Source organism: Colias croceus, chromosome 12, assembly GCF_905220415.1.
Source record: "Colias croceus chromosome 12, ilColCroc2.1".
NCBI lineage: Eukaryota > Metazoa > Arthropoda > Insecta > Lepidoptera > Pieridae > Colias > Colias croceus.
Genome location: NC_059548.1, coordinates 1120936 through 1147271, shown reverse-complemented (window position 1 = coordinate 1147271; position 26336 = coordinate 1120936). Strand labels below are relative to the sequence as shown.

The 26336-nt window shown below is 35.9% G+C and overlaps 1 protein-coding gene across 1 annotated transcript in view; it reads right to left on the bottom strand.

Annotated features, from left to right (window-relative positions):
* The window catches only part of LOC123696201, a 60334-nt gene extending 34230 nt beyond the window's left edge, over positions 1 to 26104 (bottom strand). The window contains exons 1-21 of the mRNA XM_045642262.1: positions 26059 to 26104; positions 22922 to 23039; positions 22346 to 22544; positions 21462 to 21600; positions 20673 to 20805; positions 18692 to 18941; positions 17437 to 17630; positions 16938 to 17159; positions 16116 to 16237; positions 15648 to 15777; positions 15090 to 15232; positions 14689 to 14794; positions 14006 to 14121; positions 12988 to 13170; positions 12228 to 12390; positions 11395 to 11580; positions 10858 to 11026; positions 9887 to 10039; positions 9413 to 9489; positions 8600 to 8707; positions 6864 to 6941 (exon numbers count right to left, since the gene is read on the bottom strand). Of these exons, the coding sequence (XP_045498218.1) occupies positions 6864 to 6941; positions 8600 to 8707; positions 9413 to 9489; positions 9887 to 10039; positions 10858 to 11026; positions 11395 to 11580; positions 12228 to 12390; positions 12988 to 13170; positions 14006 to 14121; positions 14689 to 14794; positions 15090 to 15232; positions 15648 to 15777; positions 16116 to 16237; positions 16938 to 17159; positions 17437 to 17630; positions 18692 to 18941; positions 20673 to 20805; positions 21462 to 21600; positions 22346 to 22544; positions 22922 to 23039; positions 26059 to 26093 (3024 nt within the window). The 5' untranslated portion in view covers positions 26094 to 26104. The remainder of the gene's footprint in view (positions 1 to 6863; positions 6942 to 8599; positions 8708 to 9412; positions 9490 to 9886; positions 10040 to 10857; positions 11027 to 11394; positions 11581 to 12227; positions 12391 to 12987; positions 13171 to 14005; positions 14122 to 14688; positions 14795 to 15089; positions 15233 to 15647; positions 15778 to 16115; positions 16238 to 16937; positions 17160 to 17436; positions 17631 to 18691; positions 18942 to 20672; positions 20806 to 21461; positions 21601 to 22345; positions 22545 to 22921; positions 23040 to 26058) is intronic.
* Between the last annotated feature and the right edge of the window lie 232 nt (positions 26105 to 26336).

Sequence of the window (26336 nt, the reverse complement as noted above, 5' to 3'; positions counted from 1 at the left end):
CCGCTAGAGGGCGCCACATTAGATTTTGTGAAACCCCATATAGCCTTTAGCTAGCTGGTCGCTGGTTATCCAGTGAACAATTCAGACGCTTCTAATGATATGTCATTTGTCGAATTCTGATAAGTAGTTTAGAAGTTACGAGGGAATAGATGAACATACATACATGACCTGTCAAAATCATAACCCTCCTTTTGCTTTGCCGTAGTTGGGTAAAAATATGTTAATGCCGTACTGTATCAAATGGCCATAAAGCACCCTTAAAATTGTAGCTTTCGTCGCTTTCATCAGCCTAAAAGATGTGGTCTGCACAAAAATGTACGGCATCGTTTTTTCCTAATTTATCTATGTTAATACTATTTAAAACAACGAATAAAGTGTAGAAAACTATTATATTTCATTCAATTTCTGTTTTTGCATTTCTCTATAACTTTTTTTAGAACGGTTTCTTTTGAACGGCAATACTATACAACAATTGAATTTTACAATATCATGTTAAAAAAAAAGTTCCCGTACAGGGTCAAATGACCTTACAGCTCTTTATATCAAGAATTCGATGAAATTAAGATGATTATTGGTATACATTTAAAAGAACAATTATTTTTTGACGGCATTGCTTTTAATAGTACTTTTGAGTGCTAGATAATGTTTTGGAACCGAAGCCGTACTTAGTCAAATGACCCCCTGGAGTGGGGAAAGAGAGCGGATTGCAACTCTCGATTTTTTCCCCTTGTCCCCATGATTTTTGTACGGCGTTGCGGAATAATGGATTAAAAGCAGTATAGGCATAGTATGACACAGATGCCGTACATGGTCAAATGACCAAATTTACCCCCGGTAACTCTCGGAAATTAAATAAAAATTCCGACTTTGTGGACCACCATTTTTGTACGGCACTGAGCGGTTTCTTATTATTTTTAATGGATCTATCGATGGTTAAGAATGCCGTACATGGTCAAATGACCAAAATTTACCGAGTCTACCTGTACTTTTCAATTCTCATCTGCACTCAGTTGGACAACTTACAAGTGACGGCATATTGATGAATCTTATTATTTTTTGCTCTGCTATCGTTCTAGATATGTCCCCTGGTGGTTCATTTGACCCATATTTTTTTCCTATGCGGGCTTGTAGTCTATAAAATTCATAAAATCATTTAGTAATTCTATTCAAAACTCTTAGTTAGGTACTCAGTCCTCATTATTTTAAAGATTAACTAGTTGGAACCTCAGTTTAACGATGAAACTATTCCCAGGTTAAATGGGATATAATTCAGAAGAATGAAGAATTTCAAACTAAAGAATCTTAACACTATTAAAATTTTATAACTCAGCGATGCACAATGAACTATCATATTTCTAAAGAAATGTAACTCCATCATCATTAAATTAGTTCAGGAATTTTCTAACTTAGAGGTGACACTAGATATTTTACTTAGAGTTTATAAAGTAGAGGAGTAATTTGTTCGATGGCCGATTTTTCAATCCCAAGTTAAAATTTACCCATCCGTTACATATTACACGATAATATTAAAATGTCACTTTTAAACTGTCAAATACGGGAATTTGAAATACGTTTAGTAATGGTAGTTTATTACGTTATTCGACAAATAAGTTTTAGCCAAGGATTGAAAAATCAGTCCTGAGTGTAAGAGCAGTTCCTTGTTGTATGTTATTCGAATCAATTCTCAAACCCACCAAATATAAACAAAAGAGTTAGGTAAGTCTTTCATTAAATTTAGTCGAGCCGTTCGTGAGAAGTTTCATTACTAACACAGTGACCATGACCTTCATACTACAGATAATTTGTTCTGAAATATTTGATACATTTATTTAAGTACGAATCGATCAGCTCGAATTGATAAACTTATTTTAATACTAGAACAATCATCATCATCATCAGCCCATATACGTTCCCACTGCTGGGACACGGGCCTCCTATGAGGGTACAGGCCATAATCCACCGCGCTGGCCAAGTGCGTGTTGGCGGATGACACATGTCGTCGAACTTTTTTTTTTAATTCTTCGACATGTTCTCACGATGTTTTCCTTCACCGTTCGAGCAGTGGTGATGTTACAACATGCGCAGATAAATTGAAAAATCAATTTAATTCCTGCGCGCTCGCCTGGTCTCGAACCCCGGACTTATCAATTCGAAGTCCGAGGTCTCACCACTGAGCCACCACTGCTCTTGCACCTGCACCACTAGAACAATAATTTTTCATAAACGTAATTTTTCAATTCTATTTAACATTAACTCTATGGGCGGCCGTACACGGACCGCTTCAAGCAGTTGAGACCAACCGCTTGAAGCCGCGACCGCGCGGTGAACTATAGGCATTCATTCACCGCCGTACACGTGACGGCTCGAGCCATCGCGACCGCTTCAAGCCGTCAACTGCATGACGAAATTCCACCGTGCCGTTGACGGCCCGCGAGCGGTCGTGAGGCATACACTGACTGCTCGAGCCGTTGACTGCGCTAGAGCCGTCGACGGCTCCCTTCCCCTCTGAAAATCAATGACTTGACTAGTCAAAAAAATCAACCGCTCGAGCGGTTGGTAGCGACGGCTCGAGCGGTCAACAACCGACGGCTCGAGCACTTGACGCCGACTGCTCGAGCCGTCCGTGTACGTCGCTCAGCTGTTAGCTGCTCGAGCGGTCCGTGTACGGCCGCCCTATGAGCTTATATCGAATTGACAACCATTTTTGTTTTTTGTGTGGTGTCTCTCAATGTTAGCCAGAAGGGCTTCTACATTTTAACGCGGACGCGTGGGTGAACTGAAGGTTCACCCTGGTACAACCATAATTGAGAAACTAAGGAACATTTTTTACGTATATTTTTAAATACTCTGTAACATTAATTCGATTGCTAAAAGTCAATATATCTCATAAACAGCACCAATCTAATCCACTACATTGAGTCGGCTTAAAGCGTGAAGTGCGAACATCACAAGCCAGTGAACCAATTTGCTTAATTGTGTGTGTCGGATATCAGCCGTATACGATTACTGTGCGGTTTATCGATTTTATTAAGGTGCGTACGGATAGCGCGTTCCTGTGTACGCGTAGTGGAGAAACACTGTCTACGCGTACAATTGGATACGCGTACAGCTCCTGTACGGACCGCCGCGAACCTATACGCGAGGTCAATCGATCCAGTATGAAGTTTGAAGTGTCGAGGTTGAAGTGTCGAGTTTGAAGTGTCGTGTATGAAGTGTCGTGTATGCAGTGTCGAGTTTGAAGTGTCACGTATGAAGTGTCGAGTTTGAAGTGTCACGTATGAAGTGTCGAGTTTGAAGTGTCGTGTATGAAGTGTCGCGTATGAAGTGTCGAGTTTTAAGTGTCGTGTATGAAGTGTCGTGTATGCAGTGTCGAGTTTGAAGTGTCGAGTTTGAAGTGTCGTGAATGAAGTGTCGAGTATGAAGTGTCGAGTATGAAGTGTCGAGTTTGAAGTGTCGCGTATGCAGTGTCGAGTTTGAAGTGTCGAGTTTGAAGTGTCGTGTATGAAGTGTCGGGTTTGAAGTGTCGCGTATAATGTGTCGAGTATGAAGTGTCGAGTTTGAAGTGTCGAGTATAAGTGTCGAGTATAAGTGTCGAGTTTGAAGTATCGTGTATGCAGTGTCGAGTTTGAAGTGTCGAGTTTGAAGTGTCGTGTATGAAGTGTCGGGTTTGAAGTGTCGCGTTTGAAGTGTCGAGTTTTTGAGTGTCGTGTATGAAGTGTCGAGTTTGAAGTGTCGCGTAAAAAGTGTCGAGTTTGAAGTGTCATGTATATGTAGTGTCGAGTATTCAGTGTCAAGTTTGAAGTGTCGTGTATGTAGTGTCGAGTTTGAAGTGTCGTGTATGAAGGGTCGAGTTTGAAGTGTCGTGTATGAAGGGTCGAGTTTGAAGTGTCGTGTATCAAGTGTCGTGTATGAAGTGTCGAGTTTGAAGTGTCGTGCATGAAGTGTCGAGTTGGAAGTGTCGTGTATGAAGTGTCGAGTTTGAAGTGTCGAGTTTTAAGGGTCGTATATGAAGTGTCGAGTTTGAAGTGTCGTATATGAAGTGTCAAGTTTGAAGTGTTGTGTATGAAGTGTCGACTTTGAATTGTCGTGTAAGAAGTGTCGAGTTTGAAGTGTCAGGTGTTATATTATATCGTATTCGTAGTGTCTGTGTGTAGTGCCGGGTATTTAGTGTCAAGTTTGAAGTGTCGTGTATGAAGTGTCGAGTTTGAAGTGTCGTGTTTGAAGTGTTGAGTTTGAAGTGTCGTGTAGAAAGTGTCAAGTTTGAAGTGTCAGGTGTTATGTATCGTATTCGTAGTGTCTGTGTGTAGTGTCGAGTTTGAAGTGTCGTGTAGGAAGTGTTAAGTTTTAAGTGTTAGGTGTTATGTATCGTATTTGTAGTGTCTGTGTGTAGTATCAGGTATAAAGTGTCGTGTATGAAGTGTCGAGTTTGAAGTGTCGTGTAGCAAGGGTCAAGTTTGAAGTGTCAGGTGTTATGTATCGTATTCGTAGTGTCTGTGTGTAGTGTCGGGTATTAAGTGTCGAGTTTTAAGTGGTGTGTATGAAGTGTCGAGTTTGAAGTGTCGTGTATGAAGTGTCGAGTTTGATGCATTTTATTAATTACCGCTTGAGAGGACCTTGGTCATGAAAATCTGTTGCTGGGTCCCGGACTAACAATAAAAAGAACTTTTTGTTTCGAACAAAATTTTACATATTTAATCCTTTAAACTACGCAACGGATTTTTATGCGTTTTTTTTAATAGATAGAGTGATTCAAGAGGAAGGTTTCAGTATATAATTTAGGTTTTAGACAAAGCGAACGAAGCGAGCAGAAAGCTAGTTATATAATGAAGGAAATAGTGTAATTTATTACTCTTAAAATTACTATATTCTCTAGTAAATTACTCTTTCTCCTCTAATTCCCATAATTATCTAACTCAACAGGTGTACGTAACCACGTCGCCCATTTATCTCCTTAATGCCTCTGCGTTTACAGGAATACGCTTTTCTCGGTTTTTATGCGGTCATAAAAATAAGAGCAACTATTTATTCTCATTAAAAAGATATAACATGGTCTTATTCTAATTCGTTGAAATAGTCATTTCAACCAATTGTTCAATGTAGAAATGGCTATCTAACACCGAAATATTTTTTCAAATAGGACCAGTAGTTCCTGAGATTAGCGCGTTAAAACAAACTCTTCAGCTTTATATTATATCAGTATAGTCTATATTTTTAAATCGTTTTCACACGATCAGTAGGTTACCTATCCAGTTAAAAGAGACTGTTATACTTAACTACCATTTTGTTAAATTTTATACAATTCCGTTATCCGTATTATTGCGTATCAATAATAGCAAAACAAAATATATTTTTTCGAATAATTAACTTAAGAAAATTTCTATAACTTACTTCAACACAATTAATCAACTTCAATCCATTATCGACTATTGTTAATCGAAACTACACTACTATTTCATTTATTTGTCCATTCTGTACCATTGAACGATTAGTTCTTTTTAATTACAACGCAGTTCGTGACGACTTTATCCGCTTTTCCTCACGATTCTTATTATGTTTTAACTTATAATGATTAATATTACCTTTATCGAATTATGCAGGCTTTATGAATGTGTATTGGGTATTACTTAGAACTCAAAAAGGGCTGAACAGAAGAGTTAATTTTATTTATGTTCTCTTTTTTATAAGCGTACTAGCTTTTCGCCCGCGTCTTCGCCCGCGTTTTCAAAGGAAAACCCGCATAGTTCCCGTTGCCGTGGGATTTCTGGGATAAAACCTATCCTATATGTTAATCCAAGTTACCCTCTATAAGTGTGCTAAATTTCATTATAATCGGTTCAGTAGTTTATGCGCGAAAACCATACATACATACAAACCTTTCCTCTTTATAATATTTACGTATAGAAGTATAGATAACTTGCTATTTAGTATACAAATTTTATAGGCTATCTAATATCTAATAATCTAATATATTATAAAGGCGAAAGTTTGTATGGATGTATGGATGTTTGTTACTCTTTCACGTAAAAACTACTGAACCGATTACAATGAAATTTAGCACACATATAGAGGGTAACTTGGATTAACACATAGGATAGTTTTTATCCCGGAAATCCCACGGGAACGGGAACTATGCGAGTTTTCTTTTGCAAACGCGGGCAAAGCCGCGGGCGGAGATCTAGTATTTTATAGTTATCTTGATATAAAAAGGATTTATAATTAAATAGTATTTTGCTTTGTTATAAATTCCTATTTATATAAATATAAATTTCTTGCATTTCTTCAATAACAGTAAATTTTACGTTTACAAATTCAATTTATAAATAAACAAATGACACTTCTATACATATAATAAATCTGTAGAAGGGTCAATTCTGTAGGTACATTGAAAATATTGAAAAAAATAACTAGCAGGGGGTGTTACTGGATCGATACCAAACCCAAATGTGTGATTAAAAAAAATTTTTGTCTGTCTGTCTGTCTGTATGTGAAGACATACAGACAGACAGACAAAAATTACAAACTAGCGGTTCGATTTCGATGAAACTTGGTATAATTATACCTTATTATCCTGGGCGTAAAATAGGATACTTTTTATCCTGGAAAAATACGTAGAAAAAAAATTAATCTCAATTTTTCAGTTATCCATAGACGTTGTTCTGTAGTAGGTACCGCGAACACACGTTGCGTATTATTATAGACCTAGCCGTATTTGGGTCCAATAGATATTTATAAGATGTCATTGTCCGAGTTACTCAAAACGGAGAAATAAACCGACAGAAATGGACCGACATCCGCGCGGACGGAGTCGCGGGCGGAAGCTAGTATTTAATAAATAATTGAATAATAAATCATAAATAATTTACCTGTATCATCTTTATAGTGAGGAAAGAATCACTTTTCTCAGCATCGCCCAAAGGTATATCCACAAATACTTCTAGACCCTGTACAGACAATATTATATTTAATTGGAAAAATGAATTTACTGATAAACAACAAAGAAAAACCCGCATAGTTCGCGTTCCCGTTGGATTTCCGGGATAAAACCTATCCTATGTGTTAATTCAAGTTACCCTCTATATGTGTGCTAAATATCATTATAATCGGTTCAGTAGTATTTGCGTGAAAGAGTAACAAACACACACACACACACATCCTCTCAAACTTTCGCATTTATAATATTAGTAGAACGGAACAATACATGATTTATTTAAAAAAATATAGACACTAGAAGCACACTATTGAAGCGTGCAAACACATACAAAAGTACTCTAGTCATCAAACCATTTTGTTTTATATTTATATTTTGTTAAAATAATTATTATACATCTACATTTATTCTAACAACTCCCATCAAATAACTAAAGTAACACTATGCAAATAACATAATGTGCCTAAAGCTGATTAAATCGAGCTTAGCTGATAAATACGTCTCCAATCGCGATCAGGTGACAAAGGATAAACCGTCAAATTAATGATCCAACAAACCCTTTATATACGTGAGGTTTAGGGTGTGTTCATATTGGTTATTTTGTATAGAATAGATAATAGTTCGTAACTTCATTGTAGTGAGTTATTCAGTTCAATCTGTATGATATACTAGCTGCGCCCCGCGGTTTAACGTAGCTCCGCTCCTGTTGGTCTTAGGACTTAGGATATATATAGCCTGCCTCGATAAATGGGCTATCTAATACTGAAATAATTTTTCAAATCGGACCAGTAGCTCCTGAGATAAGCGCGTTCAAACAAACTCTTGAGCTTTATAATATTAGCATAGACTATAGATAATAATCTACATAAAACAAATATGATAGAACCATTTTTTAAATCTATGATAAAGTGTGTGTGTGCTTATGAAGGCGCGTATGCGAGTGTGCGTGCGTGTGTATTAAAAGAATAGCTATTAAACATTATAACTAAATAAGACAGTATAAACACAGCCTAACCGAAGAAAAGCACAGGCTCACAAAGAGACACGAATTGATCGACAGCCCGCTGAAACCCTTTATGTAGTGACAATGACATATCTTACTAACTTTGCGAAAAGCGAATTATTTTGATTCATGCTTTACACACGTTCTTCCTTTGTGATTACGTATCAATCATGTTTAGAGGAAATTGCTTGTGTACGAGGAAAACATATTTCTACATGTATATTATTTTAGTTAGTAAATATTAGTTCAGAAATAATGTTTTCCTAAATCGCTACATCTACAAACATAATATTATACGTACGAATATAAAGATAAAATTTGCTAAACCTTAATTTCTAAGGTTTTCGTTGGTAATAGTTTGACTATAAGAATCTACATAATTTAAAAATGAAACTCGTTTCCCTTGGTCACGGCATCACGTGTGAACGGCTGAACCGATTTCGATAATTCTTTTTTTATTATAATCTTTGAAGTACGAGGATAGTTCTTATGTAGAGAAAACGTAAATATGTACCACGGGCGAAGCCGGGGCGCACCGCTAGTTTAACAATATTAATCAGGAGGATCATTAATTAAAACTACTACCTATATTTTGCAATAAATCAATTATACAACTTTTTAATGATAATAATGTAAATACAGAGAAACTATAAAAATTAATATCTTACCATAATAGCAGCATCAACAGCCAAATATATAGGTTTGTAAGCGTGAGTCACCTTAGCACTAGCTAAGTACATTCGACGAGCACATACTTTCCGAGGCTCTAGAACAACCTAAGATACAAACAATAATTAATTATTTAATAGTAATTAAGAGTAAGATTAACAAGAATTGTTAATAGTTATTAATTTTTAAGCTATTGCATAGCTTCTATCGCGGGCCTTGAGCGCGGGGACCGAATGGAGAAATTCCGTAACGAAAAAACCTCACGCTCCCCACTCCGACGGGCGGAGGTGTGGCTTGAAGGCATAGCATGCAATAGCGCAACCGCCCCAGTCCCCGAGTGACACACGTCGTTTTTTATAGAATCTGGTAATCGGATGATAAAATAATATAATTACAAAGTTAGAAATTTAATAATAATATTATTATTCGTCAACAAGAGCCCGTAATAACTGAAAATATTTCCGAAGTAAACATCAAAACTGAAGAATTAGACAAAATGCAGGTTGTTGGTATAATAAATCTTCATAATGCTAAACTACAGTTCGACTGATAATAATCATCATTTCATGTTATAGAAAAAAAACGACGCGTATCACTCGGGGACTGGGGCGGTTGCGCTATTGCATGCTATGCCTTCAAGCCACACCTCCACCCGTCGGAGTGGAGAGCGTGAGGTTTTTTCGTTACGGAATTTCTGGATTCGGTCTCCACGCTCAAGGCCCGCGATCGAAGCTATGCAACAGCTTAAAAAAAATTGCACAGAAAATGTTGAAACTCAAAGTCGTATAAAATTGAATAACACCCCAATTTACCTGAATTTCAATAGACGCATAAGCGTCAACATCAAAGTCGTTGGGCAAAAAGGTAATCCTGAGGGAATCCTCGCCCTCTGTAAATGTTTTCTTGTTTAACATACTAAATTTGATATGACATGGTAAAAAGCAATATTTATGGGATCTTTGGATAACATGTCCTTGCATTTTTATTTACTAAGCAGTTTTAGAAAAAGTAAGAAGAAATATTTCAACAGTTATAAATCATGCATACGTGTGTACGTGTTTATGTGTGCGTGCGTGCGTACTTGTGTGTTTAAAAGATATATTATAGGTTTTGAATCTAGGAAAAAAAGTTATGAATTAAATAATTTGGAATTAAAAAAAAAGAATAACTTTTTTATGTGTGCATGCTTGTGTGTGGTGTTGGATGTAGTGCCTGGGCAAATAAACATAATATTCTTAAAGTTATTTAAATTTTAACAAATAAATAGAGGTACGAATGTTACTAACCGATAGGTTTCTGCCACTTTACACTAGTGGGTATTGGCGTTAGATTAGTACATCTGAGTATATAGCAGCTCTTAAAGCCGACAGTTAAGGCAAAACTGGGACGCAATACCGCGCTGTAGTCTTGTGAATTGAGGTCTAAGGAGCATACTTTACCTGCAAAAAATCATACGTTTTTATACTTAATATTAATTGTTAAAAAAATTTATTGATAAGAATTTGACATGCGTGTTACTTTTTTAAAGGGTATCTAAAATTCTAAAACAGTTATAATATTTTGGATATATCTTTAAATATCCGTTTCATTGGACATATCGTTGAAATTATTTCATTATCGATGTGTTAAATTTTTACAATCGTTAATTTTGCCCCATGTCTATTGTCTTATTTCCAACTCCCAAACACAACGCTCGCTTTTGGTTCGCACACGCAGCGCTGAAGCGCGTATTAATAGTGTATAGTGCACGTCACGTGTTCTGTGCACTTATGTTAGTGTCGCCGCACACGAGCCACTCGCGATAACCACAAGCGCTGCTACGAGAAGTTACAAGCGTGTACATGTGTACACGTGTACATGTTTACATGTGTGTGTACATGTTTTTTTTGTAGCGTTTTTTGTAGCGTGTGGGGGCGTTTAGTGGCCAGCGGCCGGTAGCCCGTGTGCGGAAGCCCTTAGTTTCCTGTGCACTTATGTATTTATTTATAAACTGTATTGTACACAAACAGAAAATATAAATTTTACTAAAAAGGAGGATATTTGACAAAAGGCGGCTTTATTGCTTTATTGTAATAATCCTGTCTTGTTAATAACTCAGGCCCCGGAATCACAGACACAATAGAAAATCTATTCTGTCGTGGGCCGATCGGGCCGTTTGGGGCTCAATGGGTTAAATAAAGGAATTATTGTGTAACATTATTACATGCGATCAATGACATAGTTAAAAGTATTTATGTTAGTGTCGCTACACACTCACAGCGCGGCCTATCCCCCCCACAGCTGCGCACCCCCAGCACCACGCGGGGAGCGAGCACGCGGTACAGCACCAGTGTGGCACGAGCGCTGCTGCCCGCTGCAGTGTGCACAGTGCACACGTCCGCTTGCGTCCTGTGCACTTGTACTAGTGTCGCTACCGGCCCGTCCGTCTGAGTGCAGTGAGAGAATGTGAAATTAGCAAAAAAGTTTTAAAAAGAAATGTTACAAATTCAATCAATATAAGTAAGTGATTTGTTAAACAGGTTTAGATTGAGGTGTGTGCAAATTCATTCAATTGATGACTAAAGTATAAGAAAAAGAAATAATCAATACATTAAAATTAAAATATGTATCAATAAAGATACTGTCCAATACCAGCTTTTTCGATGGGCCCTGGAGGGAAAATCCTTAAAATACTGGAGATAGTGAATTTTACTGAAAGTTAACATTACTTTATTTCAAATAAGAAATAGAACTGCATTCAAAGATTTTTGAATTTTCAGGGCCCATCGAAAATTTCCACATTATATAAACTCACATCGGGCGCCACCGCACTATACGTCAGCACCCCCCTCTCCCCGCACCGCAGCCCCCCCCTGGAAGGCCCCAACACCGCACACGCACAGGTCCGCTCCCCGCACCGCACGCAGGGCGGGCGGGTCGCACACACCCGTGCGGGGGCCCGCCCGCTGAGCCAACGCACGCAGCGGGCCCACCAGTGGATCTACATCATATTACAATATGTAGCTTTGATATCCCTATTTGTACGAGCAAGCACATACAAAGTATCAAGGCGCTGAGATTGCAATCGATATGACCCAAATTATTTATTAATACTTTATAATTATATTAAACTAGCTTTCCGCCCGCGTCTTCGCCCGCGATTTCAAAGAAAAACCCGCATATTTCCCGATCCCGTGGGATTTCCGGAATAAAACCTATCGTATGTGTTAATCCAAGTTACCCTCTATATGTGTGCTAAATTTCATTGGAATCGGTTCAGTAGTATTTGCGTGAAATAGTAACAAATATACACATACACATCCAATATCCAACCTCACAAACTTTCGCATTTATAATATTAGTAGGGAGTAGGATGTAGGTTTAATATCCCTATTGATCAATTACTATTACTAATTTTAATATCTCATTCAATAATAACATGAGTAATTATTACATAATCTATTGATCATACGTTATGAAGAGCGTGTGTGTTGAACACACGTGTCAGAAGTGAAACTTCTTTAGCAAAATTCAAAGATACCAAAATCATCGCCTTACTTACACTGTATTGCCATGACGAGACCTTGAAATTTTACTCACAACACCCAAAGAAGTTTCACTTCAAAAATCTAATAAATACTTACTTACATGCTCATACGTATCATTGTGCAGAACGAGTTCAGTTTGAACCCTGGCCCCTGGCGGGAAGATGCCTAACCATTGAACCGCTGGACGTAACGCCGGGTGTCGAGTGTTGTAGCTCCTCTCTATAACGCTTGCTGATTTCCATTCCTTGTTGTCGGCTATCAATCTGTTAATAATTTGTATCAAATCAATTCTTGGAAACTGTAATTCTTGCTACAATTGTTTCCTCCAATTTTAAATAGTGACAGAAACGTTTGTGTATGCCAACTTTCTGTAACAGTGTAAACATCGAACGCTACTTTTAGAGCTAGCGCGCAAGAGCAACTTTTGTCTCCGCAACTATTTTGTCTCTCCCATCAACTCTATGGGCTAGTAAGGAAGTGCGCGCACGTAGCGACGCAACTAGCTCTTATGAATAACATCGTCATCACGACGCGACCTCTCCAAAATGGGTAAAGCGATGCATTACTTAAAATATGTTAGACTGACAATATTATTGCCATGGGAAAACAAGACATCCTGAAAAACAATATAGGCCAAATTGTATTTTTTTATCGTATGTAACGTAAAATGCTGAAATTTTAATTCGGTAAAAGCCTTTCAAGAAACTGCTTTTTCTATCAAAAGATAGGATAAGAACGTAATAACAGACAAAACAAAACAATAAATAAAAGATACAAAGTTCAGTAGAACTTTGCATTCTTTTATTTTAATTTTTCTTTTCAAAATATTTTTACTTCTAACACAATAACAAAATACTCACTCAATTATATCAGTCTTCGGATAATGATTGGGCAATAAAGGCATTTGCAGTTGGAAGTTTGTCGGTATAGACTCCCCTGGTATTAAATTCATTGTCTTTGGTACGGGTACATTCCAGTTCGCTTTTATACCATTAACACCGTATAATTGTGTCGCTTGGAGACAAATTTCTGTTGATTTTATCCTAGAAAAATTTTTGGGGGTTATAGAAATTTCTTTTCTTGCACTCATATAAAAATGCATCATCACTACATAGTATAAAACAAAGTCGCTTTCTCTGTCCCTATGTCCCTTTGTATGCTTAAATCTTTAAAACTACGCAATGGATTTTGATGCGGTTTTTTTTAATAGATAGAGTGATTTAAGAGGAAGATTTTAGTATATAATTTATTAGGTTTTAGACAAAGCGGGCGGTAAGCTAGTATCCAATAATCACATTAGAATGAGTTCAACACATTTCTTTTTTAAATCTTTGTTTATAGAGCTTAATCAGAAAATGATTATGTCGCTCAGGTACACAGACACTTAAAACTATTTTTCACGCAAATACATCAAATACAGTAATTTAATATATCTATAAATTTAAGGAGACTGATCCGAGGCAAAACCTATATTATATAATCTGATAATATTCAACACAATTCTTAGACCTATTAGAATAATTTACTGAATCTAAAGACGACTAAAATGATAGGATAGAGATCAAGTATCAGCATACCTGACAAATTAAATACATAATACTAAATTGGTCGTTTTGATTATTTTTCTGAATTCACACAAATATGAATAATTAATGTTTGTCTCTATCTATGCCTCTGGTTACATAAAAAACTGAAACTACTATAAAAATCATTGGTCTTACCACAAAACAATTTAAACACAGTCTAACCTTAAACCAGGGATCTGTCACTTTAATAGTTGTCTATGTGAAATACTACAAAACCAGATTGAAGAGAACCCGCACTTAAAAGATAAACCCTGTCTAAAGTTTTTTGTGGTAAGGCAGCATAAATCCTAACCTTCTAGAATGTGCAAGCCTCAATACAGGTGGGTCTAGTACAAATCGAACTGGCACTACTTCCCACCACACTTCTAGCTGACAGCACACTATGTCGCACACTTCTCTTGACCAACTCTGCAAAAAGAGGTATTGCTGATTGTTGTTTTAGTAGGTGGTTAGTTTGACTTGTGTGTTGTTCTTGTTTCTTTTTTTAAGTGTGTATTTGATGGCAGATAAAGTGTTAAATGGAGATATATGATTATGTTTTGGATCAAGATATGTATTATTTAACTTTTTCACAGTTATAAGACGTTAAAATAGAATGAAGTCTCTTTTCAGTTGATGAAATTTTTTATTCTTATTGGTAATCCATACTAATTACTAATATTATAAATGCGAAAGTAACTCTGTCTGTCTGTCTGTTACTCAATCACGCCTTAAATTTGCATGGAATTTGGTATAGAGATATTTTGATACCCGAGAAAGGACATAGGATAGGTTTAATCCAGAAAATCCCACGGGAACGGGAACTATGCGGGTTTTTCTTTGACTGCGCGGGTGATGCCGCGGGTGGAAAGCTAGTAGATTTATATTTACAGAAATGTTAGCTTTGTATGTTTGACTGTAAAATTATTTTAGTTGCAATAATATTTTTAGTTGATATGAGAGAAGTTTTTACTTACTAATAAAATAGATACTTACTGGACAAACTCCCGGTATAGCTTCTTCCTCGATGACGTCAGTCTTAACAATCATCGGATCATAGTTCTCTGGGAAGCTTTCCTTTGGTATCATTTTGAGGATTAACCTTAAATACAATATTATTTTATGGGTGCACTTACATGACATTTTTATGATTTTTATTAACTAAGGGCTTGTTCGACTTCGCCCGGATTAACCTGGGATATATTATGATTTTGAAAATAATTGCTACAATTTGTTTGCTCGTTCTTATCAAACGTCACAACAGAGGATTTTTATAATATGTTTTTTTGTCTGGAAATAATTCTGAAGCTAGAAGGTGATATAGGCCTCTTTTTAAAAAAACATCTGATAACTTTCTCTAACTACGAGCATAGTCCCACACCCCAGCTAGTACTAACATAAGCACAGCCCGTCCCACGCCCAACACTGGTCCCACATCGGGCACTCGCACGAGCAACTGTGTCGTGGTCCGCGGCAACAAGCGGCCCTGTGCTGGTTCCACGCGGACCGATCTTGCGTCCATGTTTGGTTTACCGTCCATCTAGTATTGATTTATTATAATTATGAAAATAATTTAGGTCGTTCTCAAAACGTAATTCGAAAACTTCAAATTTTGACGTATCTTTTAATGTAAGAATCTATTCGATCGTGCTTTAAATCAGATAAAAGATACAATATGTTTACAATAATCAGGTAATTATTGTAATAACATCGTAGGATATTGTGCAAAAACATATTATCCAAAATCCATCGACATACTATAACTACTAAGACTCAAAAGAGCCTATTAAAAAAAAAAAACTATAAAAAACGTGGCGATGTTCAAAGTCTATACTTATTAGAAAACTTATTAGAAAACTCTGCCTAATAGCTGTTCACATAGGGTGAGTTTTGCCACGGATAATTTTTTAGCGTCATTGTGTGTTTATTGTAGGTACGTAAACTATATACAACACCTGATTCCGTCTCCCTTCCTTCCCATCATCACACAGATCGTCTTCAGCGAGCAGAGAAGTGTCAGACCCGTTCCAACAGGAACAGACGCCCCACGGTCTGACACTCCAATAGTAGGGGTATGTTATCGGACTATGAAGGAAAAATATTAATTTTGGTATTCAGAGAATCTTAAAAGAAACGGAGGTAAAATTGATAATTTAGAAATAAGAAGACTATCTAAGTAACATTTTTATTGTTACCATTAGAAAAAAAAAGGAAATTTCAATTCTTCACGATGGAAAATAAGTACGTTTTCCTTTAATTAAATTGACGTGGATAAATCCCATATTTGATCATATAATATAAGAACTTAATATAAACCTACATTCAATTAGTTGAGTTTTCTCTAATGAACAAAGCAATTTCACATATTTTCCAACTCTAACAAGAATAAAACAGATTGAAATAAAAGAAAATCCGGAAGTTACCTATTATTAACAATTTGTACGGTAGCAGATAACGAGCGGTTGGGAAAAGCAGTACCGAGTCGCACATAATACTCGCAAGCTGGATCGTCTTCACTGCAAATGTCGTAATCTTTGTCGTGCGCCTGCAATTTAGATTAGATCACTGAGTTTTTTTTAATTTAGTTCAATTCCTTAATATTTTCTTCATATTTACTATGATTTATTCCTGACTATCATGTTCTAATATATGTTTTTCTATGATAATATTTTTGTTACTACTTAGCACGAAACAAACAATGAAACAATAACTGATATAAATGAAATTCACTGTAAGAGCTTTCCGCAATAAAAAATATAGTGTCATCACTTTCGATGTCTAAAGCTTGCAAATGTCACCAACCTGCAGTATAATAATATGTTCTACTGGATATTTTAGCGTATCGGCTACTACGCTCAAAGTACGCCCTATGGCGATGCTCTACAGCCCCAGTGTGGGGGCTCTACAATATGCATAGAGCACACATATTACATCTGTTAAAATTGCCATTGCTTTCGATGTCTAAAGCTTTCAAATGTCACCACCTTACCAAACTTTACCATCTTTCACCAACCTGCAGTATAACATGGTCCTCTCCATACTCTAACGCGTCAGCTATCACGCTCAAAGTGCACTATCTATAACTATCGCTGTAGAGCACAGAATACGTAGAGCTGTCACATGTAACCCAACTGTGAGGGCTCTACACGTGCATAGAGCACACATACTTGAGCTGTCAAAACTGTCGTCACTTTCGATGTCTTAAGGTCTAGAAATCTCACCAGTTTCCACTAAACTTAACCTACCTGCAGTATAACATGGTCCTCTTGATACTCTAGTGCATCAGCCAACACACTCAAAGTGCGAACTATCGCCGTAGAGCACAGAACACGTAGAGCCGTCACATGTAACCCAACTGTGGGAGCTCTGCAAGTGCATAGAGCATGCGTACGGCCACCGCCGTGAATCCGTGTGGGAGTTATGTGGAAACAGTCGGACGATACTCCTGAGTTTTTGCTGGTTGCAATCTAGTAGCAAAAATTGTATTAAGCACAAGGATATTAATAAAAAAAATATATGTATTAAAATAAACCTTGTTTCATATTGTGCTAATGTATAAAGAGAGCAAGGCGTTTTGTACCATGTTGTTTATAATTAATATAGAATGAGTTTTGAAGAATTAGAAGAACATTAGAAATTCGACCAAGCAGGTAATAAATCAGATGAGTTTAAACATTAAAAGTAAAAAATTGGTAACATTCAATAGTAAGCCCTGATATAATATCCAATATTGAAAATACTTACATCAACCCTACAATTCAACCAAGCCTCTTCAGCCAATAGGAAGAACGTAGCATGTTTCTCCATACAGCAGAACAGTAAAGGCACTCTGTGGACATCGCCCAGAAGTCTGGAACCCAGGTCCAAAACATCATGGGTTACGGATGCTGCGCTCATTGTGTCCAGGTGAGATGAAGATGTCAGGTTTGGTACAAGAACTGTATGGAGAATAATAAAATTGATTAAAGCTTTTTTAAACAAGTAGGCGTAATGTTTCGAAGATGATGAAGTGATCGTTAAAATGCAACATAAATAATATTATATGTTTGTAGGGTTATGTCGAAATAGTCTGTGTTCTATTAATGCACATGAATCTAACTAGTACATACTGTAATTCTGAAACGGGATGAATTGTTTCTGTTTATTCGTCTGTCTCCTTTAGTTTCTGTGATCTGATGAGAATTTAAGCTTTGTTTTACTTGTTAATTTGCCAGCTGCACTTATCATGGCTGGACACATTAAACCACCATTTACTAACAAAAAAAAGCGATAAATGCCTGGAAATACGAGTCTTTAGAATTTAAGGATTTAAACGTTTTTTCATACACAATAGAATTCAAAGACAATGGAAGCTTAAAAAGTACGTGAATCATTTCACTTTAAAGAACTCTATTGTGAATCATTCGTTCAGTGGGTCACGTTGTTTGTGACCTAGATTAAAAGTTTGACAATTTAGATGAGAAATGAACCCTAAATCTGATAAAGCTTGGAATGTATACATTGTAGAAGAGATAGCCTTTGTCTGTCTGTGTTTAATACTGTAAATTTATGTTTTAATCACACTACAGATTATGCAATTGTTCTAGTCATTTAATGAAATAATTCTGCATTGGTACATTCATGTCAAACTTTAAGTCTACCCTGATGCGAGTGACATAAGTGGGCGTAAGTTATACACATGGCTTTATTAAACGTAGCTTTGCATTGACAATGTACAAAACTGTACTCTACAAAAGTTTCATGAAAATGTATACGGACAACCTATATTCTATTATAATGCAGCGTCTCTCAGCAACTTCAGAGCGGACTATAAGTTTGGCGAACTGTAAAACTTTATGAATAGAAAATACTAGAACAAGCTGCTTCACATTACATTATTAATTTTATCATAAAATAACAATATCCGAAATGTAATGAAAACTACAGTACGAGTTCTTAATACGGCCTATAATAAGGTCTACTTTACTAGACAACATCCAAAACATAACACAACACTAACTCTCCAAAACCGGTGGTTGCATATAACACGAGATCGGCACACACAGAGCTTTCCCAGCGGACACCCTGAGATGCAGCTCATCCACCAGAGCCCGTACATCATCAGGTTTGTAATGCAGAAGCAGTTCTGCAGCTGCTCCAGAAGTGACGGTCAACCGGGAGCAGAGTTCCACCTTGAGTTCGCGTCGAGTTGGTGGTGTCACGGATAAACGTAACTCGAATTTGGACACGTTTATAAGACGTAGCGATTGCTAAAGGAATGAGAATAATAAATATACTAAATAAGATATATAAAAGTTATTAGGGAATTTGAGAACTTTAGTTTTTTGCTTAATTGGCCAGATTGTTATAGCAGGGTTTGTACTTAACGTTTATGAGATGCAAGGATTCAACGAAAGAGAAAATAAAAAAAAAACGACGTGTGTCACTCGGGGACTGGGGCGGTTGCGCTATTGCATGCTATGCCTTCAAGCCACACCTCCGCCCGTCGGAGTGGAGAGCGTGAAGTTTTTCGTTACGGAATTTCTCGATTCGGTCCCCGCGCTCAAGGCCTGAGATAGAAGCTATGCAATAGCTTAAAAAAAATTTGTAAATGAGAAAAGAGAATTTTACGATTTAAAATTTCAATTAACCCAATATTACTAGACCCTGTATATGTACATCATCAGGTAAAAGCCAATAGGTTAGTAAGGAATGAGTTCATGTGATTATTATTACGTTAGTACCAAAGATCCTAGAATCTAACAAATGACAGTTTAACATACAGTTGAATATCCAAATAAAGCCAACCACAGATGTAAAATTCATCTGCGTTGAATGAAACACTCCACTTATTATCGTAATATTTTTCAAGTTTCTTTGTTGTTGTATTCTCTAAACCCCGCTTTATCTGAACAATGTTTTTTACCAAAGTAATAACTCATCTTCAAGAACGAAATAATGTTATCTTCTGTTATTAGATACGGATAACGGACATGATTCAGGAAAAATAGTGATGTATCGTTTTGTTTTCATCTTATACTTCTTACAGTCATTTATTAAGCTTTCTGTAGCTTATTGCACGATAATGACGCTCCGAAGTTTCTTATAGGGATGCTTCAATGTACTATTTGGTATATTAATGATTAATGTACTTATAGTAGAGCCATTTTAATAGGCAACATTTGACAGTTCAACAAAATTCAACAACGTAACCTAGTAACGTCGACATAGAATAACATGATATTTCGTTTTGTTAGAACTGCACATTTGCTTAACTTTTTTCAATTATGATTACATATTTATAATAATAATGACCGATACAAGTAATTTTAAGGTTTCATTTTACTGATAAACCATACTAAACATAATAAACAATTTCTGAATTGAAGAACTGACGTCGCTACAATTTTGTGTCATTATACCTTTTTTCTTTTTAAATACCAGAGACGTTACTCTAAAAATCGAAATCTGACATCTAGAATCGAATGCATTGATACTTGTGAATAAAAATCATCATAAATTAATAAATTCGATTGACAAATGTTTCAAATCCGTATCGATTAATTCACTTTAATCGATGTTTTTAAGCAGGTTACCTCTCTTCGAAGATAAAATTGATAGACGTCAAATGTTGCCTATTAAATTGGCTCGACTATAATGGTTAATATACATTAACTCAAAAGGTCAAAAATTTCTACTTTTAAAGAAACTAACAAATATTATAAGAAATAAAGAATAACAGACCGAACGATTTGGTAAACCTACGATAATTTTATATCAATCACGTTTCCTATTAAGCTAATCAAATAAGAATACTGCCTTCAGCCCGAGGCTTTACGCGTCGTGACGCACATGAATAAAATAAAAATGTACATCTTTAATAAAATTATATCCATATCTATTTTTGAGTGATACAAACAAACAACAAACAAACATATACAATACCTAGGTAAACTATCAAACATACAAACAAATATAATAGAAAAAAACGATCAACTTACCGTATGAACTTGTCCAACGGTAAAATTGACGAAATCTATGTGTGGTGGTACACAAATAATATATTCTGGGAGTGGTGGCGGTGGACTCATGCGAGCTGGTGGTAGTACCGGTCGTGGTATTGTGTCCCCAATACTAAACCAGAAAAATATTGTTACGATATCAAATGTGTAGGTATATGTAATATGATACACTAGCGGTCCGCCCCGGCTTCGACTGTGGTACATATTTCGCAATAAAAGGTAGCCTATGTTCTTTCTCAGGGTCTAAAGATTGTATGTGCCAAATTTCATCAAAATCGGATCAGTAGTTTATGAGCCTATTTATTACAATCGAACGAACAAACAAAGTTTTCCTCTTTATAATATTAGTGTAGATAAAAACCCTAAAGTGCGATCCTTTTTATCAAAGCTTAAAGCTTTCCTCGATAAATTTAATTCACAACATAAAAATAATTTGTCGGTTTTCTTTTTAATTTTATTTAATTTAAACACCACCTATCTCATTCTATTGCATAAAACTATTCCAATCCAATTGCCTGGCAGAGATCGCTTGAAAGCGATAAGGCCGCCTATTTAACATGTGTATCTTATATTGTGTTTTTCTCTTTTCTTTATATTTTCTTCGTGTGTGTTAAATAAAGAATTTTGTATTGTATTGCAATAATTTAACATTTCGAAACGATGCGATTTCAAGATCAGCGCGTTCAAGATAACAGTATTAAGCATTGTAGACTGTAGAGGTACTGATTAATTAGATGTATAATATATTTTTGATTCACAATTGTTTACCTCAAAGATACATCAGTAAAAGCTGTCGTATCAATCTGTACCACGCCATTTTGTTTTCGAATACGGGACTCAAAATTCTGCGCTGTGACGTCACCAGAGCTTTTGTTCAAAATATTTTGAATCCATAATCTTGCGTCTCCTATTGATAAAAAATATCATTTTGTAAATCTTTGTCGGGATTCATTATATACTACTTTACCGAAATTTCTTATTAGCCATTCGACTTGAATGACTGAATTTCGTTGTAAAACGAAAGGAAAAAAATTATTTACATAAATGTGTGCGTGTACTAGTGTAGGTACACATGTAAGAAGTGAAACTTCTTTATGACCTTATTTTTCAAAAAATAATTTACTATATGCAACTTTACAAAAATACATCGAATCACGCGTGGCAGGGGTAAGAAAAAGATGGCGCGTAACGGAAAAATGTCACGCGTAACGAAAAAATGTTACACTGAATTTTTTTCCAACCCCGATAAAGAAGTTTCACTTCAACCATGCTGCACACGAGCAAAGTGACTTACTTCCCCTTAACAGACACTAAGCAAGTGACAATGGACACTCTCTTAGAATAAGTTATTTAGAAATTTAGGTTAACATAAAATTACTTATTAGTCTTGTAGGCTAGATTGTAATTTGTATAAGGTGCTATTTTAATTAGCAACCTTATTTAATTAAAAAAAAAAAAAAAAAACTTCAACCATAATTTTTCTAAATAATTCCTTTCTAACTATCAAGAATGTCGCGTACCTATTCTTTTTAAATCGGTCCAGTACCTAGTTTCGGAACCTTCTTCAGACTTCAGAGTTTCAATTATTAAAACAAACAAAAAATCAAATATTTCTTCTGTAGGTATAATATTAGTTTATAATTAACACTTACGCCCAGCATCTTGCTCAATACCAGGTTTCAAATCCTTCCTATCTATATACGGTTCTTTACTCTCTTTTCGAGCAACATCTGGTGGGTAAGTCTTGTATATATTGGGCAACGGTTCCCGAGTTAGACGTACTGCATATTGCTTTTGCAAGTCCTTCTCTTTTAGATAGATCTCCTTGCATTCTGATTTGAAATTTTCTATCTGTAAATCGATGCAATTAACTAGGTATGTAGGTCAACTTAATGATCTAAGCTCACAGCACAGCACAGAAGGTGGCCTTATCGTTCGAATAAACTTCACGTTATCATGTAAAATAAGCGCAAAATACATTCCAATTCATTCTTTCACTCCATTCAAAAACGTACGTCTTATCTATATTGATCAAATTGCACAAAAACTACCAAAATTCCACTCGATTAAATGTGAAACCCTAATATACTTAGGTACCTACTGAGAGAGCACAGCAATATTAAAATTATTAAACTCAAATCAAATTATCTATCTATCCATATTTTATAAACATCTATCGATGCATATTTTTCTAAATAAGTAATAAATAATATCAATAAAGTAGGTACCCATTCTTTCCCTTGTAAAGTTTCGTCAATCTCGTGGTAACAGCTGACGAGCGTCGCACCGGCCGCGCCACGAAACACGTCCCGCAGGACCGGCCTCACGTCCGCGTATATTGTCTCTCTAGTGAAGAATTTTGAATTAAATTAATAACACTGAAATCACTTTTAAAAAAGAAAGCCCGTGCGAAAACTAAATTAAAGATGCATGATTCTGATGTTAACAGGGAAAAGTATCAGAGTATTCGAAATCGCTGCAATACATTATGTAGGGATGCACAACGACGTCACATTTCTACATCGGTCGAAAACGGCGACCCAAGCAAAACGTGGAAATTTCTCAAATCCCTCGGTATTGGAAAGGCTGCGCAAAATTCCATTCCAGACACAGTTACTATCGATGAACTAAATTCTCACTTTTCTAATCCTCTCTTGGATTTTAACACAAATTCTAAAGCTCGCACCTTAAGTTTTCTAAATTCTTTATCTTCTTCTGGCTATCCTCCGTTTATTCTAAGTCAATTTTCCGAGTGTGGTGTTAAGAAGAGCATATTGTCTATAACTTCGAAGGCTGTTGGTAGTGATTGCATTGGTCGGAGCATGATTATTCCTATTTTATCCATCGTTAATCCTGTCATCACACACATCCTAAACTTTTCTATTTCCTCGAGTACATTTCCTGTTATTTGGAAAGATGCTCATATCTTACCTCTTCCTAAAACCTTGAATCCTGTCTCTGCTTCTGACTTCCGCCCCATTGCTATTCTTCCTTTCCTGTCGAAAGTGTTAGAACGGCTGGTGCAGGAGCAGTTAAGTCGCTTCCTTAATTCCCATAATCTCCTTAACCCCTATCAATCTGGATTCCGCCCAGGTCATAGCACGACCACTGCACTTATTAAAATCACTGATGACATACGCCTGGGTTTTGACAATAAGCAGTTAACAATCCTTTCATTGCTTGACTTTAGCAATGCTTTTAACACCGTCGACCATGAGGTATTGTTGGCCATGCTACGCTCTATTAACATATCTCCAACGGCTATTGACTGGTTTCAAAGTTACTTGCAGGGACGTCGGCAGCGTGTTCTGGTGGAGAACCTAACCTCTTCCTGGAGCAATGTTCATGCCGGGGTTCCGCAAGGTGGCGTGTTGTCTCCTCTCTTATTCTCAATCTTTATTAACTCTATCTCCAATAACATTACTTCTCCTTATCATATGTACGCAGACGATTTCCAACTATATTCGCACGTGGCCCTGCCTGAACTTTCTGAAGCGATTTTTCGTACTAACACTGAACTCGCAGCCATCGTCAATTGGAGCAAGGAACATGGTTTAAAGGTAAACCCCTCAAAAACTAAAGTCATTATAATTGGTAGCAAGCCGCTTATGAGCAAAGTTAATTGGGATTGTTTGCCGGATGTAGTGGTCGATGGTACTCGCATCCCCATCTGCAAATCCGTTAAAAGTCTTGGATTGCACCTCGACCAGCACTTATCCTGGACAGAACACATCAAGCAAATTCGGAAAAAAGTGTTTGCTACTGCATCCTATTTGCGCCGTTTGCGAAACTTTCTGCCGATTTCCACCAAAATTGCGTTAGCCCAATCCCTTCTACTTCCTTTCCTTGACTATGCCGATTCCTCATTTCCCGATCTTTTTGAGTATCAGCTAGACATCCTTGAGAGGGTGCAAAATTTCTGCATCAGATTTATTTTTGGCTTACGTAAATTTGATCATGTCACCGAATTTCGCAAAAAACTTAATTGGCTTCCCATCCGTCTTCGCCGGGATGCCCACATACTTAACCTTCTGTACTGTGTTCTGTTTGATCCTAAAACGCCAGGGTATCTTAAAACTCAATTTAATTACCTTAGTTCAAATAACTCACTCTCTCTTCGCTCTTCTAATCTTCTGCTTCTTTCTACACCGGTTCGCCGCACTAATTTCTATGGATCTTCATTTACTGCTCGCTCTATTCAACTTTGGAACGCTCTGCCTGAATCCATTAGGCGGGCGCAAAATGTCAAAAGTTTTAAAGCTCTTGTCAAAAATCATTTCCTGTCTTTATAATGTGTTGCTTATATTTATTTTATATTATATAATAGTTTGTCTGTTTTTTTTTTCCGTACTGTATTTTTGTAGTGTATTTAGTAGGTTATGTACTATTATGTGTATGTATATTTATAGAATATGTAAGTATATATTATATTTATATAAATATATATTATATATGTATATTATTGTATATATATCATTTTTATTATTTATATTGTATGTAATGCTTAATTTATTTATAGAATTGGCGCCAAGTCGCGTTCTAGCATACATTCCTTACCAATCAGGGTTGCCTGGAAGAGATTGCTTTTGAGCAATAAGGCCGCCCTTTAGTACGTATTTGCCGTGTGTTTTCATTGTATTTAATTTTAGTTTAGCTTATTTATGTTGGTATATTATGTACAATAAAGAATAAAATAAATAAATAAAATAAATAAACATTTTTAATGCACAATTAAATATTGTTGGATTTATGTTAAAAAATACCTTAATGAGTCGAGCTACGAGCTAAAAATACCTAATAATAGTCGAAAATTATCACGTATAGTATATTCGAATGGATACATAAGGGTACCTGTACTGTGGGTACCTAACTATTGTAATTTGTAATTTTGAACACGTTGGTACCTACCAAGTATACCTAGCACAGAAATAACTAATAAGATACCTACCTTTATTGAAATCGTGTTGATTTTGCGTATAGGTAGCCTAGGATTTTATGATGGCAGTAACGTTTGTAACCAATTTTTTATTTACATGCCTAGGTAGGTACCCTAGTTTGGTTCTAATTATATTCCTTATTGTTTTACTATTGGTGTATTCCGCAATACCTAACTATTGTATATAATTACTACTTATTTACAATCTACCTAACTACTTACATTCAAAATTTTATTTAAATTTTACTTCGCATTACTCGTAAACTTTAAATGCAAATTATGCAAAAAAATATTTTGCGAGAAGTTAACTATTACAATTTATATTTTATAACTATCACTAAAAAATTAAATCCTTACAATATTTTCAGCAGCCAGAAACTTATTTGGCGGTTTGTAACTTTCTTCTACTATAGTTAAAAATAAACTTACCCTTTAGTTGGTAATAGTGGCAAATTGTCACCCATTTTATTTTTAAAATGATAATATATTTTTTACGAATACAAAACAAGATTTATTGTAATTAATTTAATAAAATAAAATAAAATTTGACTAAAAATATTTTCCAATTTTATCCTCGATATTTTGACAGTTAATTGAAACAACTGCACAGATTAAAAATTAGCACGAAATTTCGCAGTACAGATTATCATAAAAATATTAATAACGAAAATTGCATGGTAATATTATTTTATTAATGTTTTATTATA